The sequence below is a fragment of the Ascaphus truei genome (genome assembly GCF_040206685.1).
Source record: "Ascaphus truei isolate aAscTru1 chromosome 12 unlocalized genomic scaffold, aAscTru1.hap1 SUPER_12_unloc_7, whole genome shotgun sequence".
In the NCBI taxonomy this organism is placed as follows: Eukaryota; Metazoa; Chordata; class Amphibia; order Anura; family Ascaphidae; genus Ascaphus; species Ascaphus truei.
The window spans coordinates 457-19,002 of NW_027453843.1; the positions used below are offsets into that span (position 1 = coordinate 457).

Genomic DNA, 18,546 nt, shown 5'->3' on the forward strand with positions numbered 1-18,546 from the left:
GAAACCTACCACAGCCTACAGAGAGAATACACTCTGGCACCCTACCTACTGAAGGTAAAAGACCCAAAGCAGAGACAGACCCTGGGCCAGTACAGAATAAGTGCCCACAGCCTAGAAATAGAAACAGGCAGACACAGACAGAACTGGAAGCCGCGGGAGATGAGACTGTGCCAAAGATGTGAGCTAGGAGAGGTAGAAGATGAAATACACGTCCTGTTGCGTTGCACACAATACTCTGAAATGAGGAGTGCCCACCTAGAGAAACTCACTGCACTTATCCAGAACTTTAATAATATAGAGGAGAACCAAAAAATAGCGATCCTCCTGGGAGAAGATGAAACCACAGCAGAACTGGCTGCACACTATGTCAGCACCTGCCACAGGCTGAGAGACATCCACTAACCCCCCACATCCCTGTGTGAAACTGTTACCCATATACCGTGCAACCATTATACCCTACCCCCTAGTATTCATGTAATCATTGTCCCCCACCCCCTATTATTCACGCGAGGGCAAGACAGAGGCGAGACTTCAACTTACACACACACACACTCTCTCCCACACACACACACACTCACTTCCCCCACTTACACACACTCCCCCACTTACACACACACACACACACTCCCCCACTTACACACACACACACACACACACACACACACACACACACACACACACACACACACACACACACACACACACACACACACACACACACACACACACACACACCACTCTGGTATGCTTGCATCTCCCTCCTCACACACACAACCACACTCTCTCTCTGCCACTTACACACACACAGACACCAAACCCCTCCCCTACGCGAGAGCGAGTGTCCGCCCTCTCAAATTCCTCCCTCTCCCTCTTATCAGCGGTGCCGACAGGAGATGAAATACAGCAGTGACCGGGGGGATGCTCTTATGTCTGAAGCCGGCTCACTGGAGTGGTATGCTGCATCTCCCTCTCCCCCCCCCCCTCTCTTACCTGCCATGAGAGTGAGGAAATCCAGCCTGGGGGGCTCCCACCGTCCGCCTCGCCCGCGATACACACGGAAGCAGAAGCAACACGAGCAGCACTTCCTCCAGCCACACAGCGCCGCGTCCACAGACACATCCAGCTAAAGCCACAATCTCCAGGCCTCTCTGCGCCTCTGGTCCCGGCAGTTGCTAGGAGATCCTTAGTGGGGGAGGGCGTGCCTGTATGCGCCTGCGTTGGTGTGTGGTGTAGCGTCACTGCAGTGCCTCCAAGGGATGTCTTCGGCTGGGCTATCCTTACGGCGTCCCGCGTTGCTAGGTGACCCGCTTGATCGTGTCCCGGCATCCTGAAATGAGCCACAGCACAGCAACGGCACTCTACAGGGGGTTAAATGCACTCCTCCGGGCGATCGGGGGTTGCATTTGTCGAACACTGGCCATAATCATGTGTGTGCATGGTCCTTCTCAGCTTCAAACACTCTCCGGATTGGACAGCTGATTAAAGAGACAATGCTGAATGGCCTAGCCGCCCCCTCTCCATGTGTTTGTATGAGAACTAAACCTATATAAGCCCAAGAAAGACTTCCAGAGATTCAGAGAAACTCTGCGTCCGGTGGAACCGTTTGTTGACTGTTTTGAAGCAACATGCTCCAGCTGCTGGGAGGTCCTCACCCAAACCTTTCTGAGTTCCAGAGGCCTCACAGTCTGCAAGAACTTATCCACAGGATAAGCAAGCTTAAGCGACATCATGAACTCTAGTAAGAGTTTATGTTCTATGTTTTTCCCCTTTTAATTTCTATTGGGCTAGGCCTGTACTATTACCTTGTCCCCCTAGTATCCCTAGAAATGGTGTGATCTGCATCCGGGTCATGACAATGCATATGCAGAAAACACAGTCCCCATCAAGCTCTTGAAATATCCACAACTGGGTGTCGTCTCTCAGACAGAGGTAAATAAGGTTTATGTGCAATGCAGCAAGTAAAGTGTGGCATAGATTTCCATATCCCCAGTGGTCAGCCAACTATGTTACAGATGCACATCATACACAGATACAGTTGTATTGAGGCATACTCACAGACACCATGCAATGCCGATTTGGCAACCAATTGTTTCCTGTCTGCCGAGAGCTGCTGACCCCTATTTGTAGTAGCACTGGTAATGCTTGTTGACTTCCACAATGGAGGTTGAGTATTCGCCGGTAGACCGTGTAATCTTCAGCAGCACACCCTTCAATTATAAATGCCATTTATAAATGAATGTGTTATATTACATACAAGCTTCATTACCCTGTCAGAGAGACGACAATACGTCCAAGGGGTATGGACATTCCAAGAGCTTGATCACAACTGTTATAATGCAGACAAATACTTTTTGAACTCAGAACAGCTCAAGATACTTCAACAAGTGGGGCATATTACATGACACCGAAAGTCCCCTATGGCCTATTATGGAGACTGAACCAAAACAACATTGTAATTGTGCATTAGGTGAGACTTATATTTGTTGTTGAAGGGGCATTCAGGGAGACATACTTCCAATTATACCACTATCCTGCTTATTATTGTAGTTCTATGCACCTCCTATAGTTTTTTTTAGATTTCTGAGGCATGAAGAAGTGTGGTAACTTTGCAACATAATCCTACATTTCCTATAAGGATATGTAATGATAGCTCAAACTTTTCATGAACTGTGCATTGTAACCATAATTTACCACATCATTGTTTTAGCATAGCACAATTATCGCCAGTGTATATTCCTCTCCCCTGTGCCTTATTCTGTCTGGTGTAATTGCTAATTTCCTATTATAAGACAATGATTAAAAGATGGGCCAATGGGGATCATATTAATAAAGGTTAACCCATTGTCCCTACCTATCTTAAGGGATCCTCAGGGGGTTAACCCAGTATCCCAGAGAATAATGTGATTGGGTTTATGTACCTCCCTGATTAGAATGAGTATGTTTTGCTGCTGCCCATGTGTGCAGGGCTGGTAATCACTCAGCGAGCCTGCACACACAGAGATAGGGTCCTGCTATCAGGAATGTGGGTGGGGAAGTGCCCCAGCCATTGTTAGGAGTGGGGAGGAGCGCTGACTCAGGTCTGGGGAACAATGTCTTACCGAGTGGCGCTATTGTTCAGTCCAGATTCTGAGGCGCCTATCTCTGAGGGATATATTGGGTTGTCTTGGGGAACCGTTGCTGGGTATAAGCCCCGTAGGTACAATTTCTACTTGTCAGTTTGAATTTCCCACACCTCTTCAAACCCACCTCTGTGGGGTGTCTTAGGGGCACAGTCACCTCCTGTGTCCCGGATTGGCTAATCAGACGAGCCTCTGCTCGGTGATTAGTCAGCACCCCGTCTTCCATGCTTTGCTATTAAGACAGGTAACCTATGTAAAGACAGAAAGTTACTCCCTGCACTTCAATCAATGGGTAGCAATAAATGGGGAAATAAATATACATAGTGAAAACTAAATCTATAAGACAAAGGAGACTTTTGGTTACATCCTTTTATCAAATAATGCCAAGCTTGGTAACCAACGTCAAGGTAAGTCTCAAAAGCAGGTCCCTATGCTAAATGCATATACATGTTCTGTGAAATATACCCTGTAAAGAGCTGCCAATTTCTCATTACTATGCCATCCGAGGTTTGTGCCGGAGATAAACCAAAGTGAGGCGTGTAAGTGGAGGCGAGCAGGCGATTTGAACTTGCTATAGTGCAAATATCATCCCTGGATTACTGCGCTACCCACAGCGGACGGAGCGTGGAAGCCTCCCGGGTCAGACTTGGAAGCGGCGCCTGGCACCTAGTTGAGAAAGGATTCCCTGTTTGGGTGAGTTTGTGCCTAAACTGTGGGTAGCGCCGTCTGTCGACCTCGTTCAAAATGTGTGTGTGTGTGTGTGTGTTCCCGATGTTAAGTGTCCTTGTCTCCTGTGACTGATATCACAACCTGCAAATAATATTCACCTCCCCAGGACCAGCTGTGAGATGAGGGCCGGATCTTTTCCTGGGAGTGCGTCTGTTTCTCTCCTGGGCTTTGCATGCACAGTAGACCGTTGGCATCTCGTTTCTCAAGGTTACGTTTCCTAGACAATGGAAAATTAAATAGAAACGTGTTATTGGGAGTTTTTAAAACCCACTATTTTGGGGTGGGGAGGGGGAGATATTTTGCACACCCGCAGGTTCCTAGTTTATGGTTGTGCTACTCCCCAATGTTGCTGTGATTAAGGATAAACAGCTGCTATAAAAATAAGAGTTTTCTAAGTGGTTTCAAATACGATGTTATGTCAATGTTTCTCCATAAGAGGAAACATTGAGGAATTCAAAATAAAATGTAATATATAAATAAAAATAAATATAAATAAAAAGGCAAAACCTACATCTCAGATAACAGATTTGTATAATGAGTCCATTCACTTCTCCATCTCACCATTATGTGTCTGTAGTGACGATGATGGGATAAGCTGCCTAACCAGGATCACCTTACAGTGGGGGATTTGTGGAGACTAATTAGCAGAGAAATCATTATCCTCCTGACAATGATGGATGACATTAAACTATTAGGTCACATAGAAAGCTATCACAGAGCCCTTACCCCACCTCCTCCCACCCCCTCCGCACAGCACTAGGTACATGGCCGCCGCTGCTTCTCCTCTTGCTCCTCCGTCTTATTACATGAACCACATTCACCCACCGTGCAGCCTCCGAACTAAAGCCCGGTGCGCGGGGGATCACGGGAGATGTAGTTCCGGGGAAGTGAAGCTGGGAGTCAGGGACATGCATAGTAATGTATTGCAATGGAGACCTTACTGCGCATGCCCATTATCAAGAGTCTCGGTCACCATAGAGATGATAGATGATGCACTCGGCGGCCATGATTACTTTGGGCAGATCCCATTGAGTGTAATGATAACTAAGGGCAGAGGAATGAGGCAACCAAACTGTGCAAAAAAATGTGACTGGAATAACATGGGATCTTTGAATGAATATTACGGAGCTTGGATTTAGAATAGAGACAGTAATTGAATAGATGTAAAAATGTCACAAGTGATGTTGGGATAGTGAAGGAACAGCCCAAGTGTTTCTTATTAATGCGAGTGATACATTTGTGTTTTGCTGCCTTTCTCCCTCTATAGATGTTATGGGGAATGTGGCATCTCTGGCAGTCTCAGCACCTGTACATGTGTTTTGCTCAGTTATCATTTTGCAAATTCAGGATTTTACTCAATGTTTTTCATTACATTATGGGCTATTCAAGGGATTAAACCTAAATGTATCAAGAATGATGCAGCAATGTCAGAGTCCTATTGATTTGGACTTAATTCACACCAATTCTATTAAGGGAAGCCACACAACGTGCAGTGTGTCACAGAACTATCTGGGGGTGAAACCTGATTCAGATCACGTGAGAAATCCAGGTCTCCGGGATACACGTTAGTACCAAAGCAATACCGCCACCGTGTGGTCTGTGTGTGAATGGCAGATATTAAATCCTTTGGCCCTTTTTACCTTCTCTGTATATTTGTGTTGCTTTTTTTTTGTGTGGTTTTAGGATTCAAAAAAACAGGACGTGATAAATATTTGCGATTTAGAGTTCTGACAAGTTATCACAAAACCACATCAACTGCTACTGAAATCTGAGGAAACACATGTTGCTCAGCCTTGTTTTTATACTAAAAAGGTGCAATCCCTGATAACAGATTGAACAAGGTGACAATAGAAGCCTTTAATGTAACACCTCCCAGCCTATTTAATGCAGATTTGACCGATTTCTAAATTAATGTCCAACCCAACAGGACAATAAGAAATATCACTTGTTATATTTATGTAAATGGAATAAAAAATGTGCGACAAACTATAAAAGGCCAATTTTGATAATGCAAATGCATGTGCTCGTATCTAACGCATGTGGCAAACACGGATTGCATGGTCTGTTACTAATCCCAAACTGCACTAGGATTTTCCCCCGATCAGATGCGTTATATACCATGCGGGTGTGAGGGCATCATTTCATGCACACTTATTCTGACACGTGCACATATAATCTGTATTTTAGTGAGGCTCAAAAAAAGTAAATGAGGGAAAATAATCGCAGGTTATTAACCCCAAATCCTACTTCCCGAGCACGAACTACATTACTAACACAGCAGCGCCACCCTGTGGGATGTGTGTGACCTGCAGATTATCTGAAGGGGATTCTCGGCGATTGTCACTTTGTCTGCGGTTCTCCCGCCTCTTACTAACAAAACAACACAAGTGCAGCAAACACGTGGCTGGGTAGGAAGCCAGAAAGAGCTAAAAATACATCACATAAGATACTTTATAATATATAATAGCTACAAAAGCAAATAACTGAGAAATTGCAATGTATAATAGAACACTTCCCTTTTATCTCGAACACAGATGACATATGAGCGTATAGTTCTTATAGTGATAAAGTGGGTGGCTCTTAGAAGAGCCTTTGTGTTTGTGGGTCAGTGATGAGATCGGGGTTACTTGGCGCTGGTGTACTTGGTGACCGCCTTGGTGCCCTCGGACACGGCGTGCTTGGCCAGCTCTCCCGGCAGCAGCAGGCGCACAGCGGTCTGGATCTCCCGGGAAGTGATGGTCGAGCGCTTGTTGTAATGAGCCAGACGGGACGATTCCCCTGCGATGCGCTCGAAGATATCATTCACAAAGGAGTTCATGATGCCCATGGCCTTGGAGGAGATGCCGGTGTCAGGGTGAACCTGCTTCAGCACTTTGTACACGTAGATCGCGTAACTTTCCTTCCTGCTCTTCCTACGCTTCTTCCCATCCTTCTTTTGGGTCTTGGTCACGGCTTTCTTAGAGCCCTTCTTGGCCGCTGGCGCAGACTTGGCTGGTTCAGGCATGTCGGGCGATGCTTCTTCTCCAAACAGCAGAGAAACAATGTCACCTAAACCCCCAGCAGCTCTATTTATAGGAGTCCTATGCAAACTAGCAGCCCCAGCATTCTGTTCGTCTATTGGCTGACTTTCTCATGTGACCGTTTATGACATCATCAGTTTTCTTTCAAATTAGATGATTGGTGGTTACAGGATTATGGAACTGATTGGCTGTTTTCAAAACTGACCAATCACAGAGGAGTTCAGCTGCTGTCTGCGTGTATAAATAAGGGCACAGGGGGCGGGGTTTGTCACTGCTCCTGTTACCTGAGCTGCTGTCTGAGTGATACACGATGTCTGGAAGAGGCAAACAAGGCGGGAAAACTCGCGCTAAGGCCAAGACTCGCTCATCTCGGGCTGGGCTGCAGTTCCCAGTCGGCCGTGTGCACAGGCTGCTTCGGAAGGGAAATTATGCTCAGCGTGTGGGGGCCGGAGCCCCGGTCTATTTGGCCGCAGTGCTGGAGTATCTGACCGCTGAGATCCTGGAGTTGGCCGGTAACGCCGCCCGGGACAATAAGAAGTCCCGCATCATCCCCCGGCACCTGCAGCTCGCTGTGCGGAACGACGAGGAGCTGAACAGGCTGCTCGGAGGGGTCACCATCGCTCAGGGGGGTGTCCTGCCCAACATCCAGGCCGTGCTACTGCCCAAGAAAACCGAGAGCCACAAGCCGGCCAAGAGCAGCAAGTGAGCTTCACCCCCGAGACCAGGAGCAGAGATCCCCACATACCCAACACAAAGGCTCTTTTCAGAGCCACCCACAGCATCAAAAAAGCGTTATAGTATTTCACATTTCCTGCAGGACATGTTTTTATTATATTTCTATCTCCATTCTAAGTCACTTTCATTGTTTATGATAATAGTTCTCTTCATTTGTAAAGTAATGTATAATTAAGTCCATGTATGTGGAGGTGTCAGTTCTGTCATTAGAAACAGTAATGCGTTTGATACGACACTGCAGAAAGCAAATCAATATTTAATACCATAAAGGCACCTACTGTATATATAACTTGGGGTGAACTTTAATTACCGACATGATGATTTTTCGGAAAAAATCCCATAACATTGATGAACTGATTAAAGTGCATTTAGTTTGCTGGAACCATAACTATAAAGCTAAACAAAAAAACTGTTTCTAGTTCATCGCTAAATAAATTAAAACAAAGTAGTGTAGCATGGCTAATACACTATAAAGTAGTGTTTGTTTCTGTTTGTGATTATACAAAAGGCGCAACGTGTTGGTATTAGGAGTCTATTCTTGAAACAATTTACCACACGGTGGCGCTGTTGGATTAGAAATCGGTATCTTCATTACTTGGCTTGTAAAGGCTAAAACCTGTTTTTATATCGGACACAAATTCGCAAGCCATGAAGGTGTATTATACTGAAAATGTATATAATGTATCATTAAAGACAAGTGAGTAACATTGATGCAAGAACAATTAAAAAAAAAAAAAAATTCAACCAACGTTGTTTACAGATTGCCCTCGAACATGCAAAATCAAGTCATAATATAATTAATGTTGACATGTTAGAAAATAAAATAGCATAATGGTATAGAAAGATTCAATAACCAAAAGGCAGAACACATAATTACAGCATCTGGTCTTCGAAATAAACAGCACAAGTTTTTTGGAGGTACAATTTAATTCCTTTATGAGCAAAAACAATAATCTGAATTTTTTTTTGTACCACTAATATACTCTGTGCTATAAACTAAAAATTACAGAACCTGTCCCTGGTGTCATTTTTTTTTTTTTTAAATCTGAGGAACAGCAATGTCATGTACGGTCCATCTGTGAGCATGTGGCCCATATACTATCTTGTGAAAAGAAGTGATAAAAGGCGCTAACAACTCTATGTGAAAGTGAAAATAATAATAAGTGTTAAGTGATGAAAATGAATATATTAACTAAACACCCAGCTCAAAACCTCTCTGGTGGGACCTGTTTCACGGGTTCCAAGGTTTAACAATTTCTCAAAAATTGTTAAACCCATATACTATCTGTCACGGACCGCACACAAGTGAGCATGTGATATGCAACCAGGGTTAATACACATGGCTACTCTAGCCAACTCACCTTTCTCCTGCACAAGGTACTTCCAATATGTTTATATTAACCCATTACTCAATTGCAATCCCATCTATGTGCGTACATCAATGGATAATTTAGGAAAAATATGTAATTATTTACCAGAGTCTCAGGTCTATTTATTATTATTATTATTATTATTATTATTATTATTATTATTATTATTATTATTATTATTATTATTATTATTATTATTATTATGTTTATTATAAGGAAAACAAAATTGTGCACTTAACACACAATCAGTTGTAGCTAAATGTGGCAGGCAATGAAAATACTCTCTACAAAGCGTGCACCAGTTTATTCTGAGCCCCAACACATTACTTATTACATGTTTTAATACCCCCGTCCATGGTCAGTCCGGAGTCCCTGGGCTCTGTTCCCTGTATGGGAGCTGGCGGCACTCACAAGCCAATCGGATCTGGACTCAATGACCGGTTTGGCAGCGTGCTGCCACATGCCGTCTAAGCTCTGATCTGACAGCAAGGTATTGCGGAACTGCCGACTGTGCTCTGGCTCATTGGCCCTAGTCATACTGGCAGGGATAGGGTTGTCAGTTTGGTCAGGTTACACCCAGCTTACTTTACTGGTCTCCTCCAGGACATCCAAGGGATGAACTCCAATGTCCGGGGAGTGATGGTTTCATTCTTGGGACCCTGAACAAACATAGTGTCAGATGTGGCAAGGTCTCAAGTCTGACAGCAGGTCACAGCCACAATGGGAAATAAAATTGGCAAATAGCCAAGGATAGTGTCGCACCACAAGCAGGAACAGGTGAAGAGGCTGTGGTAAAAACATAGTTATTGGCAACCAGAGAAACACACTAATACGTTTCGCTCCCAAAATAGGGCACACTCGACGGACACACTCTACCCCTATTAGTGGCACATAAAATTGCCATAATCAGTTCCCAACAACATGTTTGTGTTATGGCCTGGGAGGTCTCTGCCATTACGGATGCTCTGGGCCATGCCCTAATCGATGAAAACACGGGGCATCTGCAGGGACTTAGGGGCACCATCGGACAGGTGGCAGATGCTCTGGCCCAAACATATCAGGTTGGACAAGAGTGATGATCATGCCAGGGTCCAACTGGCTGGCCACCATCATAGTGCTGATGGTATAAGGGAACAAATATTTCAACCGCAGAATGATCTGCTCTAGCCCAATGGTGTGCACCTATTATCAACAGTGTGGGCCACACAGGTTTTCATCATAGACCTGGCTTTGATAGCACTGATGAATGGATTTAGTCACCAGTGCATATCTTAATCAGGGACAGACATTATATAGGTCTAACTTAGCTCGCATTTCGTCACACAGTATTACTGTACTTATCCACAGTGTATCAATTGAGTGTGTAGCACACGCCTGGATACACTTATATGGAAAGTGTCTTTGAGTGGGCTCTCACAGGCTCCTCTTGCCTATATCATTAGGTAGCTACTATCAGTAGCGTTTGATCCCCAACATTCATTAGGGATCTTATTATATCCACCCACATACTTGCAGGTGGGTTATTAAGGATAGAGTCACGTGCTGTTTAATACTATTTAATTACGTTTTAACACCCTATTTTTTATTCATGGTTATAAATAAAGCATATTTTTACATTTACAACATTACAATCCTTGTGACTGAGTGCTGAAAGACTGGGTCCTTTTTCTTTCATATGAAATAATCACGTCTCCATCCAGTCAGCACCTCACTGTGGTCTTACACTAGCTGTGCGGGTTTTCTTTGCGTGTAGCGAAATATGGAAGAGAGAAGAATCTGCCGTAATTTGACGACCAGGCGTATCGAATACTTGCCTGAATTCTCGAAGAAAGCGAGAATAGTCATGCGTCATGGTAGGCTCCCGCTCCCAGATGGGGGATGCCCAGGCTAGGGCCTTTCCGTTCAAGAGAGACATAATATAGGTCACCTTTGAACGAGCAGTGGGGAAGCGCAAAGGAGATAATTCAAATTGCATCTCGCACTGATTAAGAAACCCTCTTCACTTGTGGGGATCCCCTGCATAGCGGTTGGGAGCCGGGAGATGAGGATTCACAGCCACGGGAAGAACCGGGGAGGGAAACGCCACAGTTGCCATGGCAGAGGAGCCTGGGGAAGGCTGCAATGAGGAGAGTCTAGAGAGCTTCTGTGTCATGGAGGCAAGCTGCGCCTCTAGCTGGAGAAGTCGCTGCATGGGGCTTGGTTGCTCAACCTCTTCGGGGTCCATGTCTGTGGGGCTGAGCATAATGTTACGCTGAGCTCACCACGGACAAGGAGGGACCCAGAAACTGAGGTGAGATGGGTAACAAACTGCACCCACAGCTACGGGGACACACCTGGAAAGTGGAAAATAGGCGTCTGGAACCATCTGGGAGTATAAGATAAAGTAAGATACTCGCCAGACGAGAAGGGAGGTTCCAGAAGATAGGTGGTACCGAGAGCCTGGGGTCCAGAGCCGGGAGGTAGGTCGGAATCCGCAAACCGAGGTGAAGGGGTCGGGGAGTCCAGGAGGTCAGGATACAAACCAAGGGTAGAAGACCAGAGCGGATCCACAGTCAGGCCGGTTCAGTACGCAAGGGATCACTAAGGAGACAAAGAGACAGGAACTGAGGCAGGCACGACCGTGGTTAACACAGGTCAAACAAAGCTATGCTCAGCCAAAGAATGAATGGCTGAGCAAGGTATAAGTAGGAGGAAGGACCAATAGGGAGAGGGGGAGTAACGAGGGAGCGGTCCCAGGAAAGCTAGGGAGTGGTAGGGAGAAACACCACAGCTGTGCTAGATGTGCAGCTTGTGAGCGGTGCACGCGCATCAGGCATGTGCACCGCGTGGGAGAGGCGTGCGCGGCCTCAGCTGGGGGCGGGAACTCCCCCTGAGGGAGGACGTAAAAGTCCTCTGCCGTGCGCGCGCACGAGCGAGATCAGTAGCTGCTGCAGGAAGCGGAGGAGAAGGGAGATCCCGCCCGCAGCGGCGAGAAGGCAGAGCTGGAGCGGGGTGAGTAAAGTCACGGGGGGAGCACCTTTAGAGAGCTGTTCCCTCGGACCTTACAATAAATAAACAAGAAACAACAACATACACCATTGCTTATAGTTTATCTCTTAATATGGGGAACCAGGGGGGCCGGGGAACAAGGGGGAAGTCCAGAGGGGACCTGGACTATATGTGTTATTTGTATTACTGTATTTCCTCTTGTGTAAGCTGCCAGTGATTGTAAGACGCACCATAGATTTGACACTTACAATCAAGGAACATTACTTCTCACTTACCAGGTTTCAGGAGAGGTCCCAGGTCAGCGGAGGATGAAGCGGGCGGCCTTGACAGGACAGGTCCCACATCTGCAGAGGATTGAAGTAAAGACTGGGGGTGGGCGGGCGGCAGCGGTAGGTGAAGACCATCACGGCATGATAAAATGTGTGTGTTGATGTGTAGTTACCACATCCCTATCCCCACTTTATACAGTTTTCCACTTCCAGACATCAGTGATTAGCTCTTTTCTGGAAGGGTTACACAAAGAAAAAAACCTATACATTGGGCACAATAAGCCTGGTAGAGGTGGCCATTGCACACGGTATTGGGGTGGTCAGCCGTGCTTTGCTTTCACTCTCACTGGGGAGCCGTGCTTTGCTTTCACTCTCACTGGGGAGCTGCGAGCTTCAGATCTATATCACCCTGCTCCACTAAGCCTTCTCCCATTGCTACTGCCAGGGCGTTGGGCAGAGCCTGGCCTGCTACACTGAGCTTCCCTGCCTTGCTTCTCCAAGGACATCAGGCAGGATCCGGCTCTCCAGAACTCCCAGCGATGGGCTACAGAAAGTGAATGCCGCCGTCCCACTGAACAGCCTTGTGCTGAAAGTAAGTGACTAGTGTCAACTACTTGTGACCTTGGGCAAGTCACTTTATCAACCTGTGTCTCTGGATCCAACAAAATAGATTGTAAGCTCCACGGGGCAAGGACTGTGTCTGCAAAATGTCCCTGTAAAGTGCTACATAAAACTAGCAGCGCTATACAAGAACGTACTATTACTTTTATTATTATATTCTGGTGATAGTGATCCTGATGTAAAGATGTTAAAAGTTCTGGTCTCTGGTGACAATGGTCACAAAACATGTCAGTTCCTATACATAGTGCTAATAGTGACATTACATAGTTATGTAACACACAGGGTGACTAATAACCTAATCTTCCATTAATATCACATATATATATATATATATATAAATATATATATATATATATATATATATATATATATATATATATATATATATATATATATATATATATATATATATATATATTTTGTAACCGACAAATAAGCATATTTTTAACACTTCCCAATTGTATTATAAAGCTTAAACAAAATAGATGTTTGATTATTACATTATTAAAATATATTTACTGTCATTCACATGATGTGTATGTTACTATGATTGTTTTTAGAAAACATAATGTTATACATATAATTCTAAACTATTCATTTGCAGAACAGATGGAATAAAAATATTTTCGAATCTCCCATTTAATAACCAATATTCATAACTGACAATGGAATAATACAGAGCTTAGTACCGGGGAAATGGAACAACATGAAATAGCAATGTACACTGCACAGGAATTATTGTGCTACTTGTACATATATAGTGACTCCCCAGACCATGTTTATATATTTATATGCACATTATTTTAAACTGATACTGTAGAATAATATGTCCTTAGTGTCACTGTATGAGGATGGAGGTTGCACATTTAGTCTGAGCAAAGTAAAAGTGACAGAAATAGACAGATATGAATGAAATCTGGCAAATCCCGGGCTACAGAGCCGAACTTTCACCCATTATTCCTAATTGTGTTTGTACTTTCCCAGCAGAAAAATGATACAGCAGTGAAGAGAATATAATTCCTTATAAATTGCATGCAGGAAGGGGGGATGTGAGTAATAATTAGGGGATAAAATGCCCTTTTCTTGCAGCCTCAGAAACACAAAGTCAGAGCAGTGTTTGTGATCCGGGAGGATGAGAGTCAGGGGCGGGGCTTAGTGATTATACCCAATGAGAAAGAAGCTCACTCGGATAACTAACCAATCACAGAGCAGCAGGCTCTCTATATAAGTCCCGGCAGGTCCCCGCCCCCAGTATAACTTTCTGTCAGTGTGTTGGGATATTTTACCTGCAGCTGCAATGGCCGAGACCGCTCCTGCTCCTGCTCCTCCAGCTGAAAGCGCCGCCAAGAAGAAGCAGCCGAAGAAAGCGGCGGGAGCCTCGAAAAGCCGCCCAGCAAAGTGCGGTCCCAGCGTGTCCGATCTGATAGTGAGAGCTGTGTCCGCCTCTAAGGAGCGCAGCGGGGTCTCCCTGTCCGCTCTGAAAAAGGCTCTGGCTGCAGGAGGCTACGATGTGGAGAAGAATAACAGCCGCCTGAAGCTGGCTCTCAAGGGCTTGGTGAGCAAGGAAACCCTGATCCAGCTGAAAGGGAGCGGAGCCTCCGGATCGTTCAAGCTGAATAAGAAGCAGCTGGAGAGCAAGGAGAAGGCGGCCAAGAAAAAGGATGCGAGGAAACCCAAGAAGCCAGTGGCAAAGAAACCCGCCAAGTCCCCCAAGAAACCCAAAAAGGCTCCGGCGGGAGTGAAGAAAAGCCCCAAAAAGGTCAAAAAACCGGCAGCCGCCAAGAAGCCAGCAAAAAGCCCGAAGAAGTCTAAAGCTGCCAAGCCCAGGAAGGCCGTGAAGAGCCCGGCGGCTAAAAAGGCTGCGAAGCCAAAAGCTGCTAAGAGTCCAGCTAAGGCCAAAGCAGCCAAACCCAAAGCAGCAAAGCCCAGGAGGGCGGCAGCTCCTAAGAAGTGAGACCGAGAACTTCAGCCTCTTACAAACACAAAGGCTCTTTTAAGAGCCACCACAACCCCACATAGAGAGCTGTGCACATAGTGTGTAACTGGGAATGTTTCTCCAACTTATCACATGCAGGGGTTTGTGTTACACTGCCAGAGCATAAGTGTATATGAATTGATACTGCGAGCACTGTAAGGTGCATGTGTAAGTTTGTAGTCGTTAACCTATTGCACGAATAAATGTTTCTCAGACAAACTGACATACTAGGTGATATGGTTTTGTTTGTGTCTACATAAACAATGTTCACATACACGGTTTATAGAAAATAAAAATAGTGTAGTTGACATCAGAAAAACTTATTTATCACCATGTTATAAAATAAATGTGTTTACATCACATTGAAAGCATGAAGCACACGCTATTCCATAACACTTCAGTATAATCACCAGTGGCACATGGGAGGGGGGACATTTACAGGTTTGTCTTTACGTGCAGCCATATACAGCATGAAATGGTGACTATGCATGCAAGTCTATATATCACATGACAATGAATACAAATATTTAATTTGCGTGTATCTATATTGTCACACATCAAGTACATATGTTGGTACAAGGATAACACACTTCTTTAATTCTCTATATTGAGATCAGTATCCATGTGTTAATATTGATCAGGCAATTTCATTGAAAATGTGGTGGCTCTTAAAAGAGCCTTTGTTTTTGGGGTGTAAACGAAGTCAGGGTGCAGCCGGCCTAAGCTCTCTCCCCTCTGATCCTGCGGGCCAGCTGGATGTCCTTGGGCATGATGGTGACCCTCTTGGCGTGGATAGCGCACAGGTTGGTGTCCTCGAAGAGCCCCACCAGATAAGCCTCGCTGGCCTCCTGCAGAGCCATGACAGCCGAGCTCTGGAAGCGCAGGTCAGTCTTGAAGTCCTGGGCGATCTCCCGGACCAGGCGCTGGAAGGGCAGCTTGCGGATGAGCAGCTCGGTGGACTTCTGGTAGCGGCGGATCTCCCTGAGAGCCACAGTACCGGGCCGGTAGCGGTGAGGCTTCTTCACTCCGCCGGTGGCCGGTGCGCTCTTTCTGGCAGCCTTGGTCGCTAGCTGCTTACGGGGAGCCTTCCCTCCGGTGGATTTCCGGGCGGTCTGCTTGGTCCGGGCCATCCTGTGCTGCTGTGTCAGTGCGCGTCTCCGGTCAGGAACTAATAAAGAAAAAAAACGCTGCAGCTGCGAATTTATGGACTGCAGATCGCTGTGATTGGCTGCTTTGGTCCCGCCCTTCGCTCTGATTGGTTCTGTGAAAGCCGTTGCGATGTTCAAAAATCCCGCCTCAGACCGATATCGTCCTAATAAAGTTATTATATATTTAGTGCTTGTAAGTGGGACAATTAAAAAGATTTAATGTGATAACATTAGTGTTTGCACAGATACAGCACAGAGCTCTCTGACATGGAACATGTACTTATACCAAGTATTCAAATGATCTTTAATCGGTGAAATGTAATATGAGGGGTTTTCTTTCCCAGATCATTGCTTCAATGGGACTTTCTTGGCTCATCTTCTTCTAATGTTCACATTGTGTTATTATTATAAACCCGAACACAGAGACACAAAGAGGCGGAACCGCGCGGCTCGTTTCCTTAATGCCTGCAGTTCCCAGAGCACCACACGGTGGCAGTGCTGCGCTATAAATGGGGCTTCCCTAAATGTCTTCTCGCTGTCACTGCTCTGTGTGATCTGATCAGCTCCTAACCGGGCTCTTTGGCTTCCCTCTAATGCTCCAGTCACAGTAGTTTGCTTTTAATTAAAATATCAAGTCTGTATATGTGTATACACAATGTGTTATAGTTTAAGCACAAATTAAATATTCCATAATGTATTGTGTATTTTCTAAATAAAGATGAACATCTGATGTTAGAGTAATATAACTAGACTGAACAGGGGCCTGTATTTAAAGATATCTATTAAACGTATCCTCATTCCTTATTTATTGAACTATATCACTGCATATGAAATATTAAAATTACCAATGTAAATACACACTATCTAATACATTTAAACAGAAGCTGAACTATATCAAGACTTGTTTTTTATTGTTCAGATACAATATTAGCATGCAAGATGACTATTTAATTATGCATTAATTGTTGCTGTGTTTTTGCATCTTTTTTCCAATGCTTGTCAAACTATTTCACCATTTAGGCAGATCTGGATAAGGATATATTTGTATTGTTTCAATATGTTTTTTTTTTATTAATTAATGTATCTTCTCATACTGTTCATTCTTTTTTAAACTATAGATTTCTTATGTATCCTGAATAAGTCAGTTAGTTATTTGTAACTACAAATTGAAGAGATATTTTCCCCAAAGCTGCACTCAATATCCCATTCTTAATAAGCCTTCACTTTTAATACTTGTCACACTATTACTATGAACAAACATTACACATGAACCTACCAATCTTTACTTTAAGTGGTGAAGAGAAAAACAGTTGTTTTTTTCCAATAGTTTACCTCCTCTAATTAATATATTATCTATAACGTATCCAATGCTGTTTTGTTCTTTTATTATTTATAGATAAAATGCATTACATATGTATTGGAATCAATACATTCAATACTCTAATTTTTTGGAGACCATAATTTTTTTCCCCACAGAAATAAGTAAAATAAAATTAATACGTTGTTTGTGACAACCTCAGTGAATGAAAAATAATAATAATAATAATAATAATAATAATAATAATAATAATAATAATAATAATAATAATAATAATAATAACAACAACAATAACATCATTATTATTATTATTATTATTATTATTATTATTATTATTATTATTATTATTATTATTATTATGTGCCTAAACCAACATGGTGATTACTTTTACCTAAACAGGTGCTCAAGCGACCAAGTTAATAACACTAGTGTGATCATTTTCTATGCAAATAACTACTTAGTGCTCAAATGTGTCACAATCTCCACTAACCAATCCTACTAAGTAACTATCTCCTATACAATTGCTATCATTAGCTACTCTTACAAACTAGTGTAACAGTGATATATGTTGCAACCAATCTACAATAATAATCTCAGGGGGAAGGTATCTCTCTAAATTGAAAACATTCAGTGTTTGATTCAATGTATCAATCTGCATATCTTTCTACTCTCCTCTGTAGAGGAAATATTGTATATAGTATATTGTCTGTAACCTGGCATATCACCATTATCTTGTGTTATACCATGTTTCCACTGCAGCTATGGATTCTGGGAAATAAACACACATATAAGCATACAGTGTCACCTTTAACTTAATATCCATATTAACATGATCTCCTATAAGCATAGTTCTGCCTTATTATACTGAATTTTTTTGCACAGCTTGCTACATATCGTATAACTTCCATCATGTTTAAAATATAGTTTATATTTCTAAAACATATTTTAGTATGTCTTTGAATATCTGTAATCTAAACAGCTGTTAGATTGTTTTGTGAAATGTAAATGAAGGGAGAGAATGAAAAGCCTGAAAAGCTCCAGCCTCATTGTATTGTATGGGGGCTATGCACTAAGCTCAATGGGTTTGTGTTCTAATGTTAAAAAATAGCATGTCCGTTAAAAAGTGAGGCCGGGGACGCGTTTCACTAAGGCCTTGAGCCCATTTTTTAACGTATGTGCTCAAAACACCCACAGCGTACGTGTTGCTTTTTCCCCCCCTGCTAGCATTCTTAAACTTCCCAAACACTAGCTGAT

General features: G+C 43.8%; 4 protein-coding genes across 4 annotated transcripts; 2 read left to right on the forward strand and 2 right to left on the reverse strand.

Moving 5' to 3' along the window:
- Positions 1-6,418: 6,418 nt before the first annotated feature.
- Positions 6,419-6,877, reverse strand: LOC142473847 (histone H2B 1.1-like). The gene has a single exon (XM_075580792.1). The coding sequence runs from the start codon at positions 6,850-6,852 to the stop codon at positions 6,472-6,474; it is 381 nt and encodes a 126-aa protein (XP_075436907.1). The 5' UTR covers positions 6,853-6,877; the 3' UTR covers positions 6,419-6,471.
- A 275-nt stretch (positions 6,878-7,152) lies between these two features.
- On the forward strand, positions 7,153-7,718 carry LOC142473859 (histone H2A type 1-like). The gene has a single exon (XM_075580803.1). The coding sequence runs from the start codon at positions 7,179-7,181 to the stop codon at positions 7,572-7,574; it is 396 nt and encodes a 131-aa protein (XP_075436918.1). The 5' UTR covers positions 7,153-7,178; the 3' UTR covers positions 7,575-7,718.
- Positions 7,719-14,126: 6,408 nt separating this feature from the next.
- LOC142473848 (histone H1-like) lies at positions 14,127-14,885 on the forward strand. Its single transcript, XM_075580793.1, has one exon. It carries the CDS (start codon positions 14,149-14,151, stop codon positions 14,803-14,805), a length of 657 nt encoding a protein of 218 aa, XP_075436908.1. The 5' UTR covers positions 14,127-14,148; the 3' UTR covers positions 14,806-14,885.
- A 604-nt stretch (positions 14,886-15,489) lies between these two features.
- On the reverse strand, positions 15,490-15,982 carry LOC142473858 (histone H3). Its single transcript, XM_075580802.1, has one exon. The coding sequence runs from the start codon at positions 15,954-15,956 to the stop codon at positions 15,546-15,548; it is 411 nt and encodes a 136-aa protein (XP_075436917.1). The 5' UTR covers positions 15,957-15,982; the 3' UTR covers positions 15,490-15,545.
- Positions 15,983-18,546: the final 2,564 nt, after the last annotated feature.

What these genes read in the sequence shown, in the direction of transcription:
- LOC142473847 (XM_075580792.1), bottom strand. Translation starts at nt 6,852, where the DNA reads ATGCCTGAACCAGCCAAGTCTGCGCCAGCGGCCAAGAAGGGCTCTAAG.
- LOC142473859 (XM_075580803.1), top strand. Translation starts at nt 7,179, where the DNA reads ATGTCTGGAAGAGGCAAACAAGGCGGGAAAACTCGCGCTAAGGCCAAG.
- LOC142473848 (XM_075580793.1), top strand. Translation starts at nt 14,149, where the DNA reads ATGGCCGAGACCGCTCCTGCTCCTGCTCCTCCAGCTGAAAGCGCCGCC.
- LOC142473858 (XM_075580802.1), bottom strand. Translation starts at nt 15,956, where the DNA reads ATGGCCCGGACCAAGCAGACCGCCCGGAAATCCACCGGAGGGAAGGCT.